The following is a 20,076-nucleotide window of genomic DNA, read 5'->3' as shown; positions in this document are numbered from 1 at the left end:
TTTGCTTTTATTTCAACTTATTTGCTGTATGATAAATGGTAGCATGAATAGATGCCCAATGCTTTGTTCTTTTTTTTTTTTGTAAATAATAAATGACTTTTTTCTAATTTTTTATTATTTTTTTTATATGATATAGCGGCTTGAGTTCCTATGACGTCATCGACTAGGCAAAGTCGACTCGACTTTTATCATGTTAAAGTCGACTTTTTAAAATATGTAGCCGTTTAACCCCTAATATATATATATATTTTTTTGTTGTTGTTGTTTTTATTTTTGTTGTTGTTTTTGTGTGCGTGTGTTTGTGTGTAATACCTGTCAGTGTCTGTTTTTCTGTTCTGCAGTGATTAAATACAGACTGACAGTCTGTACGGGAAATGTTGGCGGGAGTGGCACAGATGCCTCCATTTTTATAAACCTGATTGGAGACCTGGGAGACACCGGAGAACGGCAGCTGATCAACTGCAAAAACAATGTCAACAAGTTTGAAAAAGGAAATGTGGGTACAATCTTCATTATATAGTTAGACACATTTTTCCCCCATTTGATTAACACACATCACTCATTCGTCTTTGAATATCAGGTCTGAAATGTTAAATTAAATTCAGAAAACAATTTATTTTTCCAAACTGTAAACAGTCTAAAATGTCACCTAACTAGACTTAAAAAAACATCATTTTGTTGCTGTTGTTGCTCCAGATGGATGAGTTTATAGTTGAGGCAGTAACCATCGGGCACATCCGCAGGATGAGGATTGGACATGATGGTAAAGGTGGAAGCTGCGGATGGTTTCTGGACAAAGTGGTTGTGAGAGAAGAAGGAAAGGCAGAGGCCAATGCTGTAGAATTCCCCTGCAACAGGTACATTGTCCTGAACATACTGTATATACAGCATATGTGCACATTTTTAGCTTTTTGAGGGTTTTATTAGCGAACATACCTTCATCAGTCTGATCCACGCTGTCATTTGCTTTAATCCTGACAACATGGCATTTATTCCAGATGCTGTGATCAGGGCACAAATGCATAAAACATTACCAACCTTTTCATTAGTCAGTTGCATCAACTGAAGCAGAACAAAAACACATCCCACAGTTTTACTCTAAATGAAATGTTTATGTAATACATTCAAATAATGTTGAATTGAGTAAACCCTGAGAATGTATATATATTTAAAAAAAAAAAGAATTTAAATCAATATAGTTCATTTTGACCCCAGCTTCAATCCAAAGACTATGATTGGCATCTAGAAATCTACAGTGTGCCAGAAAACACTGTTGACACATTCATGACAGGCTGGGTCCATAAATTGATGCTGCCGGTGCCAAATTCTAAAAGCACCATCTGTGACATGTCTCGGCAGGAACAGACCATTTTCAGAAACGCCATACTTTTTTTCTTTTTGTCATTTTTAGTTATTTTTTCTGCTAAATCTGCAAATGTGTTGCATACAAATCTTTCTGTGTATATAGCTCACAGCCATGAAAGAAGGGTAATAAAGTTATTGCCTGTCAGTGTACGCAAGTGTGTGTCTGTTAGCAAAATATTTCATGAAATACTGGACCTTTCTGTCATCGCAAGCTGGCCTGTCCTCCTTATACGACCCCTCAAGATGTTTAAGATCCTAGAGTTGATATGCAGTAAACTTTACTTCCTTTTTAGCACCAGTGCAGTTTTGTAGATTAGCAATTTTAGAAACAAACACCTGATTCTGATTTAGGCTAATATTTATTAGGCCTGTCGCGATAAACAATAAATCATTGAATCGCATGATAAATGAAAATTATCAACCTCATTTTCATTTATCGGCTTTATCGTTTCTTCATGTCTCTCTCTTTCTACTGAAGACACTGGATGACAAAAAGCTCAACTCTGGTGCTCTTCACTGACCCCTCCCTTTCTCTTTTCTTTTTAAAATCTGTTTTAACGATCCAAAATCGTGTTTTTGGATCGTTAAAAGCAGCTAAGATGAGCAGTTAAGCTACGAGCTAAGCTAACTGGTCGACCTAAGGAAAAAAACATTGTCTTGTCAAAGCTCAAAAATTCACAGTTGAAACCCGTGCCTTCTTGTAAAAAGTTGTTTTTCTCTGCACAAAGAAGCTGAGAACTTGTTTACAGATTTTTTTATTAAAAGCTTTGTGTGAAAAATGCTATGCTAAAGAGCTCAAACCACACCGAGCATCCGCCATTTTGAGAACCAAAAAATAATGGAAAGAGAGACAGCCCATGTCATGTCAAGGGGCCTCGCTCCCATTTTTCTTAAAGAGACACGCTGCTTGCTCCCTCACTATCCATCCTTCGTTTCAAACTATCTTATACTGCCATCCTGTGGTCAAAAAAGGCACTACACACAAAAATTAACCAACATTTCTTCTTAAATTTGACAATAATTACTAATTATTGTCAAATTTCAAACAATATTATCGTTTATCGCAATAATTTCTGAGACAATTAATCGCCCAGCAAAATTTGTTATCGTGACAGGCCTAATATTTCACATTTGATATTAGTATAAATTGAGGCTCCTGGCCTGTAGGTCATGCTTTGTGATGCTACTGATGGGATAAGGTCAAGGATTAAGTCAGGTCATCTGGACAGTTTCTTTTTTTGTGCTGAAACATTTCGCCTTCAATCCGGAAGACTTCATCAGTCAAGGAAACACACAACAAAACTGATTCTTCCCCCAAACAGCTTACTCCAAAGTGGAACAAACCAGAGAAACTGTCCAGATGACCGGACTGAAAAATGTTGGATTGTATACCTGGATTATTGAGCATGGACTTTGTTGTCAAGTTTTAAGGTTCTTTATTGTGTTTTGCATCACATGTGGTACATGAGGTGGAATGAAATTGTGTACTCAAGGTCCCAGTTACACCCCCCAAAATAGCAATAATATAAACTATAAAAAAGAAACAGTATACAAGCCGGATCTAAGATGTATGCTAAACCATTATAATATAATATAATACGGTGTATTAAACAGCAGCCTGAACATGAGTCTGTTGTGATAAAATGGGTATGATGAATATATCAGCTTATGGATAATTGCATAAATGAGCAGGTTTTTCTAATTAAATATTCTTTGCGTGCACACTAAGTACTCACTCCAACCCTGTGTGCGTTCATGAAATGAGACAAGAGTTGTTGTTTAATTGTCTGACTGTGCTCTGTAGGTGGCTGGACCGCAATGAGGACGATGGACAGATCTTTAGAGAATTGGTGCCATTCTCAGATGGACAGCGTCTTTACAGTGAGTCAGAAGAAACAAATGTAACTAAGCATTTAGATTTGATTCTAGAGATCGTGTGTGTAGCTATGTGTGTGTGTGTGTGTCAGATATCAGTTATCGGATCGCAGTGAAGACAGGTGACATCCCCGGTGGCAGCTCAGACTCCAACGTGTTTGTCAAGCTCTACGGGGAGAAAGGAGACACCGACAAGATGATGCTCGTGGTTTCTACCAATAACTTGGGGAACTACTTCGAGACGGGCCGCGTTGACATCTTCACAGTGGAAACTTTTGATATCGGACAGGTTCTCTCACGCTTGTAAAACATGTTACAGCATGCGTTTATAAAAAGTCAACACTAGAATCGTGATTTTTTTTTTTTGTATTAGATTCACTCAGAATGTAAACGTGAATCCAAATTTTAACATACCTCTTTCTATTCTGTTTGTTTGTGTTTCCAGATCAACCGCTTGATGATCGGTCACACCAATAAAGGGATGCGTGCTGGTTGGTTCTTGGACAGCGTTCAGATTTTGGTTCCAGTTCATGGACAGAAATACATGTTCCCCAGTCACCGCTGGCTGGACAAGGATGAGGCTGATGGGAAGACCGAGGTGGAGATTTACCCAAGCGAGATACTAGATATGGAACAATGTAGGCAACTCTTACAGTGTTTCATAAAATTCTCTGTAAACATTACAACTAAGTCCACGCAGTAAGACTACAACTTGTTCAAGCTTGTTTTTAAAAATAAGGCATAAAGGACAACACACCAAGACCCAGAAACAGACAATGCACAGTAAAAGCTCCTACAAAATAAGATATTCTATTACAAAGTAGATGCATTATTTTAATAGAACTGGTATAAAGCACCCCTCATTCTTTCATTGAGCTTTATACATTGTCATTTATTCAAGAGCCTTCTAAGTTTTTTTTTTTTTTTAGATGTTGGATCCAAGCATAGTTGGAAAATCTGGTTTCTTTCTGTTTTTTTATTTAGGGCAAAATGTATGTATGTGTAAGACATTTAACCATTTAAAGGTACTTAAACCTGATTAGTTGATACTGAATCTCTAAACTGCAGAAGACATGGTAAAGAAGAAAATGTTGCATTCTTATAAGCTTTATTGTTAGCTGCCTGTCACAAAAACATGTTTGTTCCCATTTACCATCCATAAAAAATATAACAGATGATCCATCCATCCAAGTTCTGGGCCTACTTGTTCCTGGCTGGGTCACAGAGAGCTGGTGCCAAATATCTCCATCAGTCATTGGGCGAGAGGTGGTATACATCCTGAACAGTCCATCACAGGGCCAGATGATAACAGATATAAATCAGTATTTTTTTCAGAAGTAATCTACGTATCTGTTGGAAACTTAAAATGTAATTTGAAATTGGCTTTTTGAACTCCTGTAATTTATAGCTGCAAAACTGGTTCTTCAAACTGGTTTATTTTAGAAGCCTTTTTCGTGTTTAAATAATCCTTGAACAAATCAGAATGAAGTGGCTTAACAAACGTGAAAACAAATAAAAATCCAAAGAAATCTTCAGGCAGAAAAACTGGAGTAAAAATAAATAAAAAAAAATCAGACAATGTCCCAAAAAATAAAAATAAGAAACTGTGGGGAAAAAAAAACTTTAGTAAACGTTTGATTTTAAGTATAAATTGTTCTAATTTTAAGTTAAATATTAGAAAATGGGAGAGGGCCCAAGACTTTTCAAAAGTATCAGTATCTGATGACAGCAAGAACAAAAATTGAGAGGTATTCTGTTTTTTACGAGTTCGTCAGAGCTCAGGACGTCAGGTCAACTCATCATCCAGTGAAGTGCTTCTTTTCTGCACAGGCTTGTAGGAACGACCAAACAAGCTTCACAACTTGTGTCTTAACAGGAAATAATTAAATATAAAGAGCTAATTACATGGTTACTTACAAACAGAGTCTCTCTTACGTATTATAAAAATGTTAAGATCTCATTTAATCAAAATGTAAAATCTAAAACTGCATCTTCTATATTTATTAACTTGCTTAACATCTGTATTTTTATAGCATTGAAAAGTTACAAAGCACTAACCGATGTCTCAGCTTTATGTTTTTATGACTATCTTTGCTCATAATTCTGTAAACTTTTTACTAACAGGTGTTTTGCATGTCCTGTCACTTTCACTGAACCTCATTTCCCAGTGATAAGCTACGAGATAGTAGTAGTTACAGGAGATGTGATGTTCGCCGGCACCAACGCCAAAGTGTTCATCCAGATCTACGGGGAAAAGGGAAAGACTGAAGTTATCAGGCTTGAAAGCAGATCCAACAACTTTGAGAGGAACACAACTGAAATATTCAAGGTACGAAGGTGAACTTAATGTTTTCATCAACTCCAGATTAAATCTCATCAGTCTAGTGTGACCCCTAAAGTCAATGCGTTTACAGTTAAAGTAAAAAGCATCATACCTGCTATACAGATAGAGGCGAAAGACGTGGGCAAGATCTTCAAAGTGCGCATCGGACACGACGACTCAGGGATTGGAGCCGGTTGGTTCCTGGAGACGGTAGACGTCAAACATTTAATTCTGGCATTGGTGCCCAAGGAGAAGAAAAAAGAAGACAAGAAGAAAAAAAAGAAAAAGAAGAAAGACGAGGAGGATGAGGATGAAGAAGGAGGAGAGGAGATGCAGGAGGTGGTGCTTACGTATCATTTCCCCTGTTCGCGCTGGCTGAGCAGGGGGGAGGAGGACGGGGAGCTGGCGGTGGAGCTGCTGCCCGAGGATGCTGAAAATCTGGAAGGTACAAAAATGGATGGGTTTGGGGGGACTACAACCAGAGAAGAACAAGTTCTGCACGTTCTGCTGTGAGATCTCGCAAGATGCGTTAGTGCACGTGTCGAGGAAGACTCTCATCCAGTACCACCACACCACAATTTAACTCAATACCTGCAAAACTGCCTGAGTTATAGCCCTTTTAGCATTAGCTAAGTTTGATTAGCATCATAGTTTTGGCTGACTCCAAACATTTATTGCATGAATGTTGTAAATGTGTATTTACTGATTAGTTTTTGAGATTTTCATTAAAATCCATCCAGTAATTCAAGAGACATTTTGCCAACAGACAGAGTTCAAGTTCAAGAATTTTTATTATCCCTGAAGGGCAATTTGTTTCACAGTCAGTAGGCACAAAACATCCATACTAGACAAGACACTGAGACACTAATGTAACTGAACAGAAATCATCAGTATTCGGTGAGAAGTCTGATCCCTACAGGGATGAATGAGTTTTTCAGTCTGTTCATTCTACATCTGAGCAGCAGATACCTGCGTCCAGATGGAAGCAACCTGAACTCACCATGGAGTGGGTGAATGAGATCTGCCAGAATCAGCCTGGCCTTGTTCACTGACCTCGCCTTGTGTAGGTCTTGTGTTGATGAAAGAGTTGATGTCAACACACAATGCCAAAGTTTAAAGCAAAAATGTCACACAATGTGTCGAGGTCGGAGTCTGTGTTGAGGGTGATGCTCAGCTACTACCACACCAAAGTTGATCTCAACATTTGTAGCTAGTTTTTGTGTTCCCTGAGGTCAGTTAGCCATTTCGCCATCTTAAATTGGGTTAACTACAAAAGTTAATCAGTTGTAGACGTCTAATGATGACTATTGAATATTTCATTAAAAATACTTTGTCATTCATGAGATATTTTGCTAACAGACAGACATGGCTGACTTGAATCGTCAATGGCAACGTTTTGAAATCAGATCTCACAGGATCTTGGAGGATGTGTTTGGAATGACGCTCAGCTACTGCCAGTCCAAATCTTAGCGCTACATAAAATTGAGTGTTGTAGCCACTTTTGTGTTTGCTAAGACAGCTTAGCTGTGGTGGCCATCTTGTATGGAGTCAACTCCACTTGTAGCTGAGCATGCAAAGATTACTTCCTGAGAGTTTCAATAAAATCCATCCACTGGTTCTTGAGCTATTTTGCTAATGCTACAACCAAATACAGGAATACATACACAGACAAAAAAAAAATTGCCAGTGGAAAGTAAAGTTTTTTAATTAATTTAGCAGTTTTTATTGCTGTTTTTGTTGTCTTACTTTGTTATGTTCAGTCAGTAAAGCCAAGAAAAGCAGTTATATTTGAATAAAACTAAAATAGGAATTTAAAGGCTTTTAACAAGTTGTTTCTTTTAGTGTTAATAAACAAAGTGAATAAGCTTGAATTAATGTAATTTTACCCAAAAGCTTTCCCTTACAGTCCTACTTTTGATCAAGTGTTGCCCACATTTACATGCATCCATAAAGCACTTCTTACTTACTTGTTTTTGAAGTATTTATAACGTTTTAGGTCAAATTATTCTCGTGCTGATGGTGTGATTTGCACAGTTTGATTTAACACTGCCTCCTGGCCGAGATATGCTCCAGTTTCCAGACAAGTTAATAATTCATGGTTTTCTTTGTTTGACAGTCAACACCTATGAAGTGTGCGTCTTCACCGGTGACATGCTGGGAGCTGGGACAGATGCCAATGTCTATATTAATATTTATGGGGAGAACGGAGACACCGGAGAGCGCTTCCTGTGGAATTCTGACAACATTAACAAATTTGAGAGAGGCCAGGTGAGACGGGTTGAACAAAGCTCGAAGCGAGGATGGAGAAATTTCGCTATGCACAAAAATGTTACAGTTTAAACGTCAATTTCTATTAGAGCTGTACCGCTTTACACGGTTTACAGGAGGGGCTGAAAATTACCCAGCACTTAGTCAAAGATTCAAGCACTTCCAGGTAACACGAGCGTGGCGCTGAGGTGTGGGTGGGAGTGTATTCTGGTAAGATTACAAGCTCTCCTGCAGGCAAGCCAGCTGTGAATGAGAGGAACTCTGAGAACCTGTCCTACTTCTACCCATTACTTTATCCACACTTGTGAATTATTCATTTTTGCCTTACAGCAGCTCCACAAGAAAACACACTTATACCTTTATTTCTGACCCACAAGTCAAACTCATCAGTAACCTTTGTCAGCATTGTTCAATGATGAGAGCTTTATTTAATTAAAACACAAACGGATCCGATTTTCAACGCGGACGTCAGCGAGTCAGTGAAGCATAATTAAAGGCTTTTTAAGAGAAAGTCAAGCTGGAACCGTCTCAAGTTCCTTTAATTAGGATGAGAATAGTAAAAAAAAGAAAGAAATCAGATTGAGAGCCAGCATTTATGATAAAAATGCGTGTGATAAAGCACACATATGTAAGGGCACGAATAGTTAAAAACAGATGAAAGGCCAACCATTCTTGCGGCACAGTGGCGCAGTTGGTAGAGCTGTAGCCACTCAGTGAGAAGGTCGCCAGATCAAATCCCGACTGGGGACCTTTCTGGGTGGAGTTTTCATGTTCTCTCCGTGCATGTGTGGATTTTCTCCGGGTACTCCAGTTTTCTCCAACAGACATAAAACATGCATGTTAGGCTGATTGTAACTCTAAATTGGTCATAGGAGTGAGTGAGAGAGTGAATGGTTGTTTGTTTGCCTCGTTTGTCTCTATCTGTTCCTGTGATGGACTGGACACCTGTCCAGGGTGTCCCCCGCCTCTCACACAGTGACTGCTGGATATGGGTTCAAGTGATCCCCATGACCCAAAAATGAAGAAGTAGGTAAAGATAATGGATGGATGGATGGATGGATGGATGGATGGATGGATAGGCCAACCATTCCTAAAAAGGAATGCATTTTGCCCACATACATGGCAAAGTCAAATTATTTGCCAAATTAAAATATTATATATATGTTTTTGCCCTTTTTCGTCAAATCTTTTCAAATACCTTTCCGCAGGATTACCTTAATAAAATACAACATTGAGGGTTCCAGCAAATCTGTATAAATACTCAGAATATATGTTGGGAATGACTCTCAGCTGCTACCACACCAGAGTTTAGCTCAATATCTGTAACAATGAATGACTTAGAGCCTTTGTTGTGTTTGCTAATGTTAGCTGTGGCTGTCTACTTCAATTACACTGATCCTGAATGTTAATGAGTTTCAGGTGTACATCCAGTGATTACTTTCTGATAGTTTGATTAAACTCTGTCCAGTTCTTCATGAGATGTTTTGCTAACGAACACACTAATACATACACACATAAATATACTCACACACAGACACAGGCGGGAAAACAGGCCTGCTTTTGTTTAGCAGCAGGAATAAAATAATATACAGGTGTCAGAAAAACATATAAAAGAAATATATATTTTTAATGGACAGTTGTACATTTTGGCTAAATTATGCCAAACCACATTATAAATCATCAAAATAAAAAGTCATAAAGGAGCTTCTGAACTAAAGCTTGAACCTCATTTCAAGCAAGCGCTTGAAAACACGTTATTCTAATGTGATGCAGAAGATCTGATGGAATATGAAGGAATATGAACTTTTGAATTTCACATCTAAAAACAAATGTTTTGTGTTTCAATATTTCACATATGAGGTTATTAATTTTGTTTGAAACTGTGGGTGAAAAGCACTTATTTAGAATCTGTTTTACCACATGTTATGAAGTATCTACATGTATTTTTTAGAAACAGTTTGTGTTAATTATTTTTATTCATTGGAATCCTCTGATTGATACATTCAAATTCACAGGTGAAAATAAAATATACTCAAGTATAATAATATTTAATATATTTGTGAAATTGTAAGAAAATACATTGAAAAATTATTTGGACTCTACTTAAGTTGTACTTAAATGTGCTATATTGACAGAACTTAAATTGTACTTGATACGTACTAGTTTTATGCTTGAATAATATCAATCAGAATAATAATATCTATCTTGAATAATATCTATCATATCTAGTGCATCAGATTATGTCTATTTCATCACAAAGCATAATAGTTTTCACTTTTCTGTTTTTATTTGATGTGTTTTCTATCTTTGTACCCTGCCAAGTGTAACCGTCCCTTCTACTAAAAGGACACTGTCTTTAAATTCATCTTTTTAATTTATCTTTTCTCCATCCAAGCATTTCTGGTATTATTTTATAACTTCAATTCAATTCAATTTAGTTTATTTATATAGCACCAAGTCACAACAGAAGTCGTCTCAGGGCACTGTATAAAAACGTTCACATACATTATAAAAGCCAATTAGTAAAAGTTATCTATCTTATTAATTAGGAGAAATACCCCTTTAAACAGTCTGGTTAGGATGGAATTTAGGTGAACAAATTAAACACAACATGTCTAAACTTTTTCATGTTTTTATTTTATTTTTTTTGCAGGAGGATGTTTTTATTGTGACAGCGATTGATTTAGGCCTATTGAAGAAGCTGCGAATTCGCCATGACAACTCTCAGCCTTACTCATCCTGGTACCTGGACCGTGTTGAGATAGTGGACACGCAGGAGGACGTAACGTAGGTGCAACAGGAAGCCGCTTAGGTGTTGCTCACACTTAACATCTCATCTGTTGGAGTTCTGATACTTTTATTTTGGCTCTATAGGTACTACTTCCCCTGTAACCGCTGGCTCGCAGTCAAGGAGGACGATGGTCAGATCGCACGAGAGCTGGTTCCTGTTGATGAGGCCTTTATGAGGAAGGATGAGGATGAGGAGGGCACAGGAGGGGCCACTCTGGGTCTGGAGCAGAAATGTAAGAAAGAGTTCAAATCTAAGATAAAAGACACGATCAGAATTCATGCGTTCATCTTAAAGTTTCAGAGTTATTTTAACTTCTGACTTGTTGAATTTTACTGCAGCCATGTCGACTACATATACTCTTAAAATAAAAACTGGGGAAAAAAAGTATGCTGGGACGGATGCCAATGTTTTTGCCATACTTTTTGGAGAAAATGATGATACAGGTGAAGTCATTTATTGGTTCATTATTGTGTGACCATCCTGATTCAAACAACAACTAATGGGTTGTTTTGTTATGCCCAGGGATTGTCAATCTAAAGGCCTGTAAAAACTATAAGAACAAGTTTGAGCAGGGGATGATTAATGAGTTCACTGTGGAGGCTGTGGACCTGGGCGACCTGGAGAAGCTTCAAATTGGACACGACAACTCAGGTCAGAACAAATCAAAGACAAAACATGACAATCAATACATTATGAGGGTATTGTATATATATTTTTGCTATCAGGAGGTTCACCTGGCTGGTTTTTGGACTGGGTCGAAATTGACGCCCCCTCTCAGGGACAGAAACTACGTTTCCCATGTGGCCGCTGGTTGGATAAAGGAGAGGATGATGGTGTGATCATGAGGGATCTCTATCCTGCTGAGTTACAGACTGAATTCTACACTCCATGTGAGTGAACAGTCAAACCACTTATGAGAGTCACAGAATTTGACAGTTGCTTTATTTAGATTTTTTTAAAAACCTGTTCGCAAAACTTTGCTTTGACTAAAATATGAGCATATTTGCAGTAGGCTCTGTGAAGAACAATAGAAGATGGAGCTTATTTATGTTTTTGTGGTGCCCGTCTGCAGGTTTTTAATTAATGTGGGAGTTCAGAGCTTTTGAAGTGAGGATTTTGAACATTTAATATCTTACCTGTTGTAGATCGCTCTTTGAACGCCACAGTTTGGAAAACAAAATTAATTCTGACCAGATTATTGAGATAATAACTAGAAAGTAGTCAGAGGTGCCAAGACAAAATAGACTTTTGCTATCTTTCATCTGAATGGCTATATCAGCTGTTATTTCATCAGTCCAGTCAAAATTAAAGATCTAGTAATCAAGTTTAACATTAAGACCATTTTATGTTGACAACTGATGGAGTTGTAATCATTTTAAAGACTGAAAATAACATTTAGTGGTATTACAAGACACCATGCACAAAGTATGTGTCTTGAATGACTCTCATCTAGAGCAGTACCAAGTTTTAAGTCAGTATCTGTAAAATTGACTGAATTGTAGCCATTTTTGTGTTTTCTAAGATAATTTGACTGAGGCAGCCATCTTGAAATAGGCAGGCTTTGAAAGTTAATCAACTGTAGAGATACAACTTGTCGGTAATTATTTTCTGAAACTTTCATTAAAATCAGTGCATTGATTCATAAAATAATGTGCTAACAGACAGACACAGATAACTCCAAATAGTTAATGACAAAACCTTTTAATAAAGTCCTTGCACATTTTAGCTCTCAGAACATTTGCTCGGGGTCAGTCTCAACTACTACCACACTGTTTTTTGTCAATATACCGTACTGAAATATAGGCATTTTATGTTTTTCAAGGTCAGTTAATGATGACAGTTGTAGATGTGTTCATTAGAAGTTGTTCATGAGATATTTTGCTCAAAGTCAGACACAAACACACACACAGGAAAGAGAAAAACATTATTTCCTGCATTCACCTTTTGGGAGTGGGTGATATTTAAACTCTTTCTGCAAACTAATGTTGTTCAGAACCATCCACAACAGGTAAGATAATAACAGTTAATAACTTTTTGAACTCCACTTCAAAATCTCTAAATTTTCATTGCTTTAAAACATTTTGGTTTTGCAGCATTTGAACAGAAAAAAAAAAAGTAGTAATATTTAAAGTTGCTCTAGTTTGTGACAAATAATGTGTGGGATGTCTGTGTTTTCGGTTTGTTCTTCCAGTCGTGCCTTATGAGATCAAGATTTTCACCAGCGATGTGTTTGCTGCGGGGACAGACGCTGATGTGTTCATAGTCTTGTACGGACAAAACGGGCTGGGCACGCAGCAGAAGCACCTGTGTGTCAACGAGAGAGAACGGCGGCTCTACTTCGAGAGAGGAGCTGAGGACATGTTCATTGTGGAGGTTAGAGTGTGGACTACAGATCATTTTATCAAACCTCTGCTGCTGGTCTGGAAACAGTCACTTGTCTTTGCACAGCTAGAAGACATCGGTGATGTTATAGAGAAGATCAGGATCGGGCACGACAACAGGGGCACCAATCCAGGATGGCACCTTGACCGAGTGGAGATCAGGCGACAGCTCCGGAAAGGAAAAGTACTAAATACTTGGGGGTTTTTTTCTCATTAATTTAACTTAACATCTTCTAACTACACACACACACACCTCTCAGAGTTCAATATATTCTTTCCATGTTTGATGGACCGAGCGGGGCCCTTTTGTCTGTGATTAATGGCAGGGTTCAGAGACAACAATTTTCCCATGTGAGTGTTGGCTGGCCAAGTCTGAGGATGACGGTGAGACGGTGAGGGAGCTGGTCCCCTCTGACATCATCACGCAGAAACTCCTCAGGGACGGGACGCTGAAGTCAACCGAGACCGAGGTGGAGGATGCTTTGGAGAGTAAGTTTCTCTCCGATTTCAGAACTGAAGTGGGATTATTTTACTCATTCAAATGCATCCAGATAAATTTAAACTTTCCCTCAATCTTATTTAATGAAAAGCTATTTCAAAACACATTATGTGTTTGCAGCAGTTTTTTACTGTTAAAGAAAGATCTGGCATTCCTTGAAGGAATGCTTATTGCTCACAGCCTTTCGTGTTAAGAGTTTCAAACGTAATACATGATGTTTGATTGTTTTGGATGGATGGGCTCTGCTTGCATGTGAAAAGCCTGCTTCAGAGCTTGAAACACAACAGTGAAGTCTACCTGTGGGACAGATCTGGTTGGCAGGCCGCAGACTGATGAAGTCCTTCAGATGGGAGATTAAACGTTACTCACTTAAAGAGATGACATGATTTATTTATTTTGTTGTTATTTACCTGGATGATTAAACCTACAAAGCTTTTTTTCTTGCATGATTTGTTAGTGCTCGTAATATGTGCTGAAGATTAGTCTCAGCTTCTAACCCCCCACAAAAAAAACCACAAAAAAACTTTTATTGCATTATAATTACTATAAATAATTGAAATATATATATATATATATATATATATATATATATATATATATATATATATATATATATATATATACTCTCATGGGGAGCGTTGGCGCAGAGGTTGGGGAAAGCAACCCTGTAAATGGAAGGTCAACTCCCCAGACCGGCAACATCAAAATGTGGGTGGGAAAGTTGAGGCAACCACAACTGCCTCCACCCTCTTTTGCCCCACTCTGGGCCCTTGAGTAAGGCCCTTAACCCCCATCGTCTGCTCCACTGGGCACCCTAGATAGCAGCTCTCTGCTCCGCACAGAGGGTAGCTCAGAGGTCTGTGTTAATTAAGTAAGTCAATGCTATGTGTTGTCATCATGTATATTTCTATACAATGGCTAAATTAGTTCTCTGCATTTCATCCATCACACGTGAGAGACACCCAGGTGGAGCAGTGGGCAGCTATGGAAGTGCCCAGGGAGCAATTAGGGATTAAGTGTCTTGATCAGGGACACTACGAAATGTGGGCATGTGGGGAGTCGAACTGCAACTTTCTGGTTCTAAGTCAGCTGCTCTATCTCTACACCATCTCGGTGTTTGCGTTAGGAAGGGAATCTGGCGTAAAAACAGTTGCCAAATCTTGGTTCACTGTGGCGACCCCTAAGGAAGGGAGCAGCCAGAAGAAGAACAAAATAATAGCTTTTTTTCATAGAGTCTGATAAAAAAAAACAGTTACGTTCTTTTCTCTCTCTATAACCAGCTCACACATACAAGGTGTCGGTGCGGACAGGCGACATGCACGGAGCGGGAACTGATGCCAATGTTTTTCTCACCATCTACGGAGACCTGGGAGACACAGGAGAGCGAAAACTCGCCAAATCTGAGAACAACAAAAACAAGTTTGAGAGAGGAGAGGTATGTGGAGAAAATTGTGACAAAAATTGTGTTCGGTGTACAAAGATGTCAAAATCTGTATGACTCCCTGGGATTTCAGGTGGACAGGTTTACAATCGAGGCTGTGGACCTGGGACAGGTGTTTAAAATCCGTATTCGCCACGACAACTCCATGGTTGGTGCTGATTGGTACCTTGACCAGGTTGAGGTGCAAGATGTGGAAACAGAAGAAGTTTATATGTTCCTGTGTGAACGCTGGTTGTCAAAAAAGAAAGAGGACAAACAGACTGAGAGGACATTCTTCGTCAAGGTTTGTTACGGCATCCCATTTCACTTTGTGCAACAACACAAATAAGAAACTTCCACAAAAGTGGAAAAACAATGTAAGAAATGCTCCCATTCCAACTTTTTGGAATGTGGTTCAGGCTTAAAAATACAGAACGTAAGTCAAGACAACAAACAAAACAAAACATTTTGAAGTACATACATCTTCAATTATTCAAAAAAGAAAGTAAAAGCAAAATGAACTGGGTTTTTTTTTCCATCAACTATTTATTTAGTTGGGGTTGTGGTTATTTTTCGACCAATAAAATTTGCTTATTATATGTATGTATTCAGGCGTATGAGGGTGAAAGGAATACAGATCCATACTTTAAGAAGATGGCCCAAAACAGACAAGGTCTGGACCGAAACGCCAACAAGAAGAAAAAGAAGAAAAAGGTGGCAGTAGTGGAAGAAGGTCCAAGTAAGCAAAAGATGGGGTAAAATTGTTTAGCATAAAGACTAGCATTTATTTTCACCCTCATGGCATCATAATACACCACCAGGTGTCTGTGACCATCATAAGGAAGCCTTTAGCATCAGTTTTCAGAGCAAAAGCTGTAAAATTGTATTTTTCATCCATTGTTATCCAACAACTATGTCATCATAGAGGATGATTGTCCTCTCCTGATCACAACCAAGTACTTTTGATGCCTGATTAGAAAGATGACTCGAGAGGTAAATGTCATAAAACCTTCTCATCAGAATTGTGCCATCTGGTCATAAAACATAAATAAAAATGATAAACACTCTGAGATGGTGCTATTTAAGAGACTGAGCTGAATACAGCTCCTCAGACTGAGGAAGTCTCTCGGATGAGAGACGAAACGTTTCTACATTTTTTTGTTGATTTGCTTTGTTTTTTGGGTTTTTTTTTTTAATGTCCAGAGGACCAGATTTAACTTTTTTAGATTTTTCTACCTGGATTATTGAGCATGCATCAGGATAAACACAGGTGTTTAAATACATATTTTTTGAAATTCTGATTACTTTAATTCAAATATATAAAATGACATTCCAATTTAATGTCTTTTTTAAATAAATAATTACGAAAGATTTGACTCCATCTACGAGATCAAAAGGAGGAATTCCCATTACAGAAACCTTAACTTAAATAGCATAGTCTCTTAATTTCAGGAGAATGAAGTCAATTTTTCCTAAATGAGTCTGAAAATAAAACCAAATGATCAGAATCAACTTTATTGTCAATGCACAGTTAAGCACAACGAAATACGTTTCAGTGCAGCCGTCCAAAGAAAAAAGGGTAGACGGAGGTGCATGGAGGCTGCAGCTTTGCTGTGAAGTGCTGCCCTTATTGTTTAGATAAGAAAAGGAAAGAAAATACAAGGAAAGAAGAAGGTATAAAAGATACAAAGATCTCTCACACTGTGTCCTTGAAACACAGGACACAGTGGAAGGTAGCAACAAAACTACCTCAGCACAAAAAAAAAGCAACATAGATAGACATAAGACATTTTGCAGAAGGGAGAGAACCGACAAAAACGGTGAGATTGTCACTGAACACTGCCAAGAAGTTCCATAGTCCTGAAAAAGATGGAACAGTGTCTATCAACCGGCTCAGCTCTGATAAGGGTCCACAGATGTTCTCGGGAGGGGAGCAGAGCTTCATGGTTTGCATACCCTCCAGGAACAATTTGAGATAAGTTGGCCTATCCAAAGCCATGCGTGGAAGCCAGATTCAGATAAACAACAACTGATTTGGGGCAGGCCGACTATTTGATTCACATTTGATGAGGATGAAACCATTGATTTGACTGAATGAGGTGAAGGGACCTCACACAATGACACTGTGATTACACAAAGCCGCTTTGGCCGTCGGTACATTGCTCTTTTCATCTATTATCAGAGCTGTGGTGTTGTTCTGTATTGGGCCTTTATAGCAAACCTGTGTAATACTTTATAAATGCCCTTTAAGGGTAATAAATCATGTTGTAGCACGTTAACTTCAGTGGTGACAATGATAAATTGACTGCTTGTAGTGCTTTTTGTATCCACTTAGAGAAAATCACAGTAGAAACCATGCTCTTTTTGACCTTACATTAATAGGGTAAAGTTGGTGGTTGAATTATTACATATCGAGATTTCTGCCTCAAGATTGCTGTTTTTTTGACAGATTAGATGAATGAGGTATAAAGGGAAACTAGAATAAGATGTGTGAGTTCAGACTGAACTTTAAATGAAGGAGAAATTGTGTTTAATCTAATCCCTTTCCTCTCGCAGTCATCCCGTACCATTTCACACTCTCCACGGGGGTCGACCGTGATGCCAGCACTACTGCCAGGGTGTATGTCATCATCATGGGCCCCAACGAAGTCGAGACAGACCGTCTGTGGCTGGACCTGCCAGAAGGAAAGAAATCCTTCAGCGCTGGCGGCATGGAGCACTTTGTGTGCTATGGAACGGACGTGGGAGAGATCAAGAGGGTGGAAGTGAGAATCTGGGACTGTGCCTGTAGCTAAATTTGTAAAACTGTTTTTCCTCTCTGCTGCTTCCTCTGATGTACTGTCGAACGTTTTATACAGCGTCACTGTAGCTCAGAAATAATTAACTGTAGCTGCAGTGTTTGGTGCGTGGCTCAAAAGCATATCAAGGGATGTATCAACTCGTCCTCCTCCTCTGTCTCTGTCTCCTCTTCTGCTCAGCTTGGTCATAACGGTGTCACACCAGAGAGCTGCTGGTTGGTGGACGAGCTGTCGGTTGCCGTGCCAACCAAAGGTATCAAGTACATCTTTCCATGTAAGTGCTGGTTGGCAAAAGACAGGGGAGATGGTCTGACTGCCAGACTGTTAAACGTGCTAGACTCCAGCACAATCAACATTATCCGTAAAGTGAGTTACGTCAGCTACAATTTGATGTCTTGGGAAACATGAGTTGACTGTGATGCATGAAGTTAGTTTTATTTATTTATGTATTTTTAGGTTATTTATTCAATCACAGTTGTCACAGGAGACACTCAGTATGCAGGGACGGATACCAACATTTTTTTGACTGTGTACGGGGCCAACGGGAGCACAGAGGAAATGCTGCTGCCGAAAAATGGAGATAGGTCAGTCCAGCAATTATCTCATGACATAATAATATAATAAATAATCTTATAATAAATAAAAATAGGGGGGAGGAGAATAGTCTAACATGTTTCCATTATTACAAGTATTAATTGCAAAGTATGAAATAAGCATATGAGGTCATCTTATATCAAATGGGGGTTTGCAGTAGATTTAAAGAAATATTGATGTGCAGTTCTGAAATGTGAGTCCAGATTCAATGAAAACGAAGCACTCAGCTGAATCACCAAAAATCACGTGGAAACTTGAATCACATGATTGACCTACATCAGGCTGGTTTGTATCATTCTTCATGACTTTGCAACAAGTGCCTTTAAAACTAAAAAGTCCAGAAAACAAATAGCTGTTTGTGTATCCTTTATAATTTTTTCCCTTTTTTACCATCTTGTTGATTATAAAATCTCCTGAAACGTGATGCTACCAGCCAACGAACAGTCTGCATGCACGAGTAGTGTTTTTTTGTTGTTTTTTTGGCTCATATTAAATCAATTGCTTATAATGTGTCAAACATGGACACAATCAAGGCAGCAAACCTGTCTTAGCTTATAACTGTAAATAAATAAATAATATCCATTATTAAAGTATCAGTTCCAAAATGTTCAAATCATTTCATTATCATAAAAACCCATCTTCATGTTTAAAACAATAAAAGTTTTCTCTTTATATTATTCCATTAAGGTTTGAAAGGGACCAAGAAGACACATTCACCTTGGAGATTGATGACATCGCTCCTCTGAAGAAGATCAGAGTTTGGATTGATGGCAGCGGGTGTCGGCCCGACTGGTTTCTCGACAGGGTAACACAAAGATGACTAAAGTCTATTTCTGAGGAAGCTGCTATTTAACTCTCCACCATTCAAATGGTATGGAGTACGAAAACGTACAGAGACATCCAAATCTAGCAGTGTGACACAAAACTCACTCATTTAGAGAGGAAAAAAAAAATCCAAGTGCACAAAATAGTAATTCAACTCAATAAATTCCTAATTCCTAATAAATTCCTCAGGGAAGTACAAAGTTTGCAAAGTTTTTTTTTCTCAGATTGCATCAAAATAATGGGTTTATACACAAAGAAGGATTAATATACAGTAATATTAAGGTAAATACTTTTATCTTTTCTCAATGTTTTAACAGTCAAATTACGATGTACAAGATTAATGTTGTATTAGATTATATCAGAGGAATGCTTATCACACATTTAACACTTAACAGCAAAAAATATTAATAGGATGGACATTAATTTAATGAAAATTTTTACAAATAGCGTTATATTTTCTGTGGAAAAAAATGGGTATATGATGCTTAATATTTAATATATTGTTGCTGGGTGGGGGCCGGGGGGGGTTGTGTGTGTGTGTGTGTGTCTAGAAAGTTTTTGCCTTTTTTCTCCCTCGAGGTTGTGTCTCATGAAAACCAGTCTGGTTTATTAAATCATAAAAACAGATGCCTCCCACCTGCCACCCAAAAGGTGCACAGCTTTCTGAATTGGATTTCTAATTTGATTTGAAGTAATAATTCTTAAATAATACTCCATGTTAAGTTAATACAGTTAAATGAGAGCAAAAAGTGTTCTGTGAAGTAACTCTAAATATAAAAGTGAAAAATTATACGATATATCAAAGAATCAAGTAGAAGATTCAAGTGGAGATTGAACCCACAAACACTCATCTACAAGCCCTCTGCTTCAACCATTGAGACACCACAGTTACACACACACACACACACACACACACACACACACACACACACACACA

The 20,076-nt window shown here is 38.2% G+C and overlaps 1 protein-coding gene across 1 annotated transcript in view; it reads left to right on the top strand.

Annotated features, from left to right (window-relative positions):
- LOC119413038 (lipoxygenase homology domain-containing protein 1-like) overlaps positions 1 to 20,076 on the top strand; it is a 43,941-nt gene that overhangs the window by 8,594 nt on the left and 15,271 nt on the right. The window contains exons 12-34 of the mRNA XM_037680050.1: positions 342 to 496; positions 697 to 857; positions 3,170 to 3,246; positions 3,333 to 3,529; positions 3,686 to 3,878; positions 5,409 to 5,569; positions 5,687 to 6,008; positions 7,680 to 7,831; positions 10,485 to 10,618; positions 10,706 to 10,854; positions 10,961 to 11,065; positions 11,145 to 11,273; positions 11,348 to 11,512; positions 12,814 to 12,995; positions 13,071 to 13,187; positions 13,330 to 13,492; positions 14,783 to 14,937; positions 15,017 to 15,226; positions 15,535 to 15,661; positions 17,479 to 17,687; positions 17,901 to 18,086; positions 18,177 to 18,304; positions 19,002 to 19,119. Coding sequence (XP_037535978.1) covers positions 342 to 496; positions 697 to 857; positions 3,170 to 3,246; positions 3,333 to 3,529; positions 3,686 to 3,878; positions 5,409 to 5,569; positions 5,687 to 6,008; positions 7,680 to 7,831; positions 10,485 to 10,618; positions 10,706 to 10,854; positions 10,961 to 11,065; positions 11,145 to 11,273; positions 11,348 to 11,512; positions 12,814 to 12,995; positions 13,071 to 13,187; positions 13,330 to 13,492; positions 14,783 to 14,937; positions 15,017 to 15,226; positions 15,535 to 15,661; positions 17,479 to 17,687; positions 17,901 to 18,086; positions 18,177 to 18,304; positions 19,002 to 19,119 — 3,695 coding nt within the window. The remainder of the gene's footprint in view (positions 1 to 341; positions 497 to 696; positions 858 to 3,169; positions 3,247 to 3,332; positions 3,530 to 3,685; positions 3,879 to 5,408; positions 5,570 to 5,686; positions 6,009 to 7,679; positions 7,832 to 10,484; positions 10,619 to 10,705; positions 10,855 to 10,960; positions 11,066 to 11,144; positions 11,274 to 11,347; positions 11,513 to 12,813; positions 12,996 to 13,070; positions 13,188 to 13,329; positions 13,493 to 14,782; positions 14,938 to 15,016; positions 15,227 to 15,534; positions 15,662 to 17,478; positions 17,688 to 17,900; positions 18,087 to 18,176; positions 18,305 to 19,001; positions 19,120 to 20,076) is intronic.

This window comes from Nematolebias whitei, chromosome 8 (assembly GCF_014905685.2).
Source record: "Nematolebias whitei isolate Nwh7 chromosome 8, NemWhi1, whole genome shotgun sequence".
NCBI classification, from domain to species: Eukaryota; Metazoa; Chordata; class Actinopteri; order Cyprinodontiformes; family Rivulidae; genus Nematolebias; species Nematolebias whitei.
The sequence above is the reverse complement of the archived record's forward strand: the minus strand, read 5'-3'. Positions and strand labels throughout refer to the sequence as shown.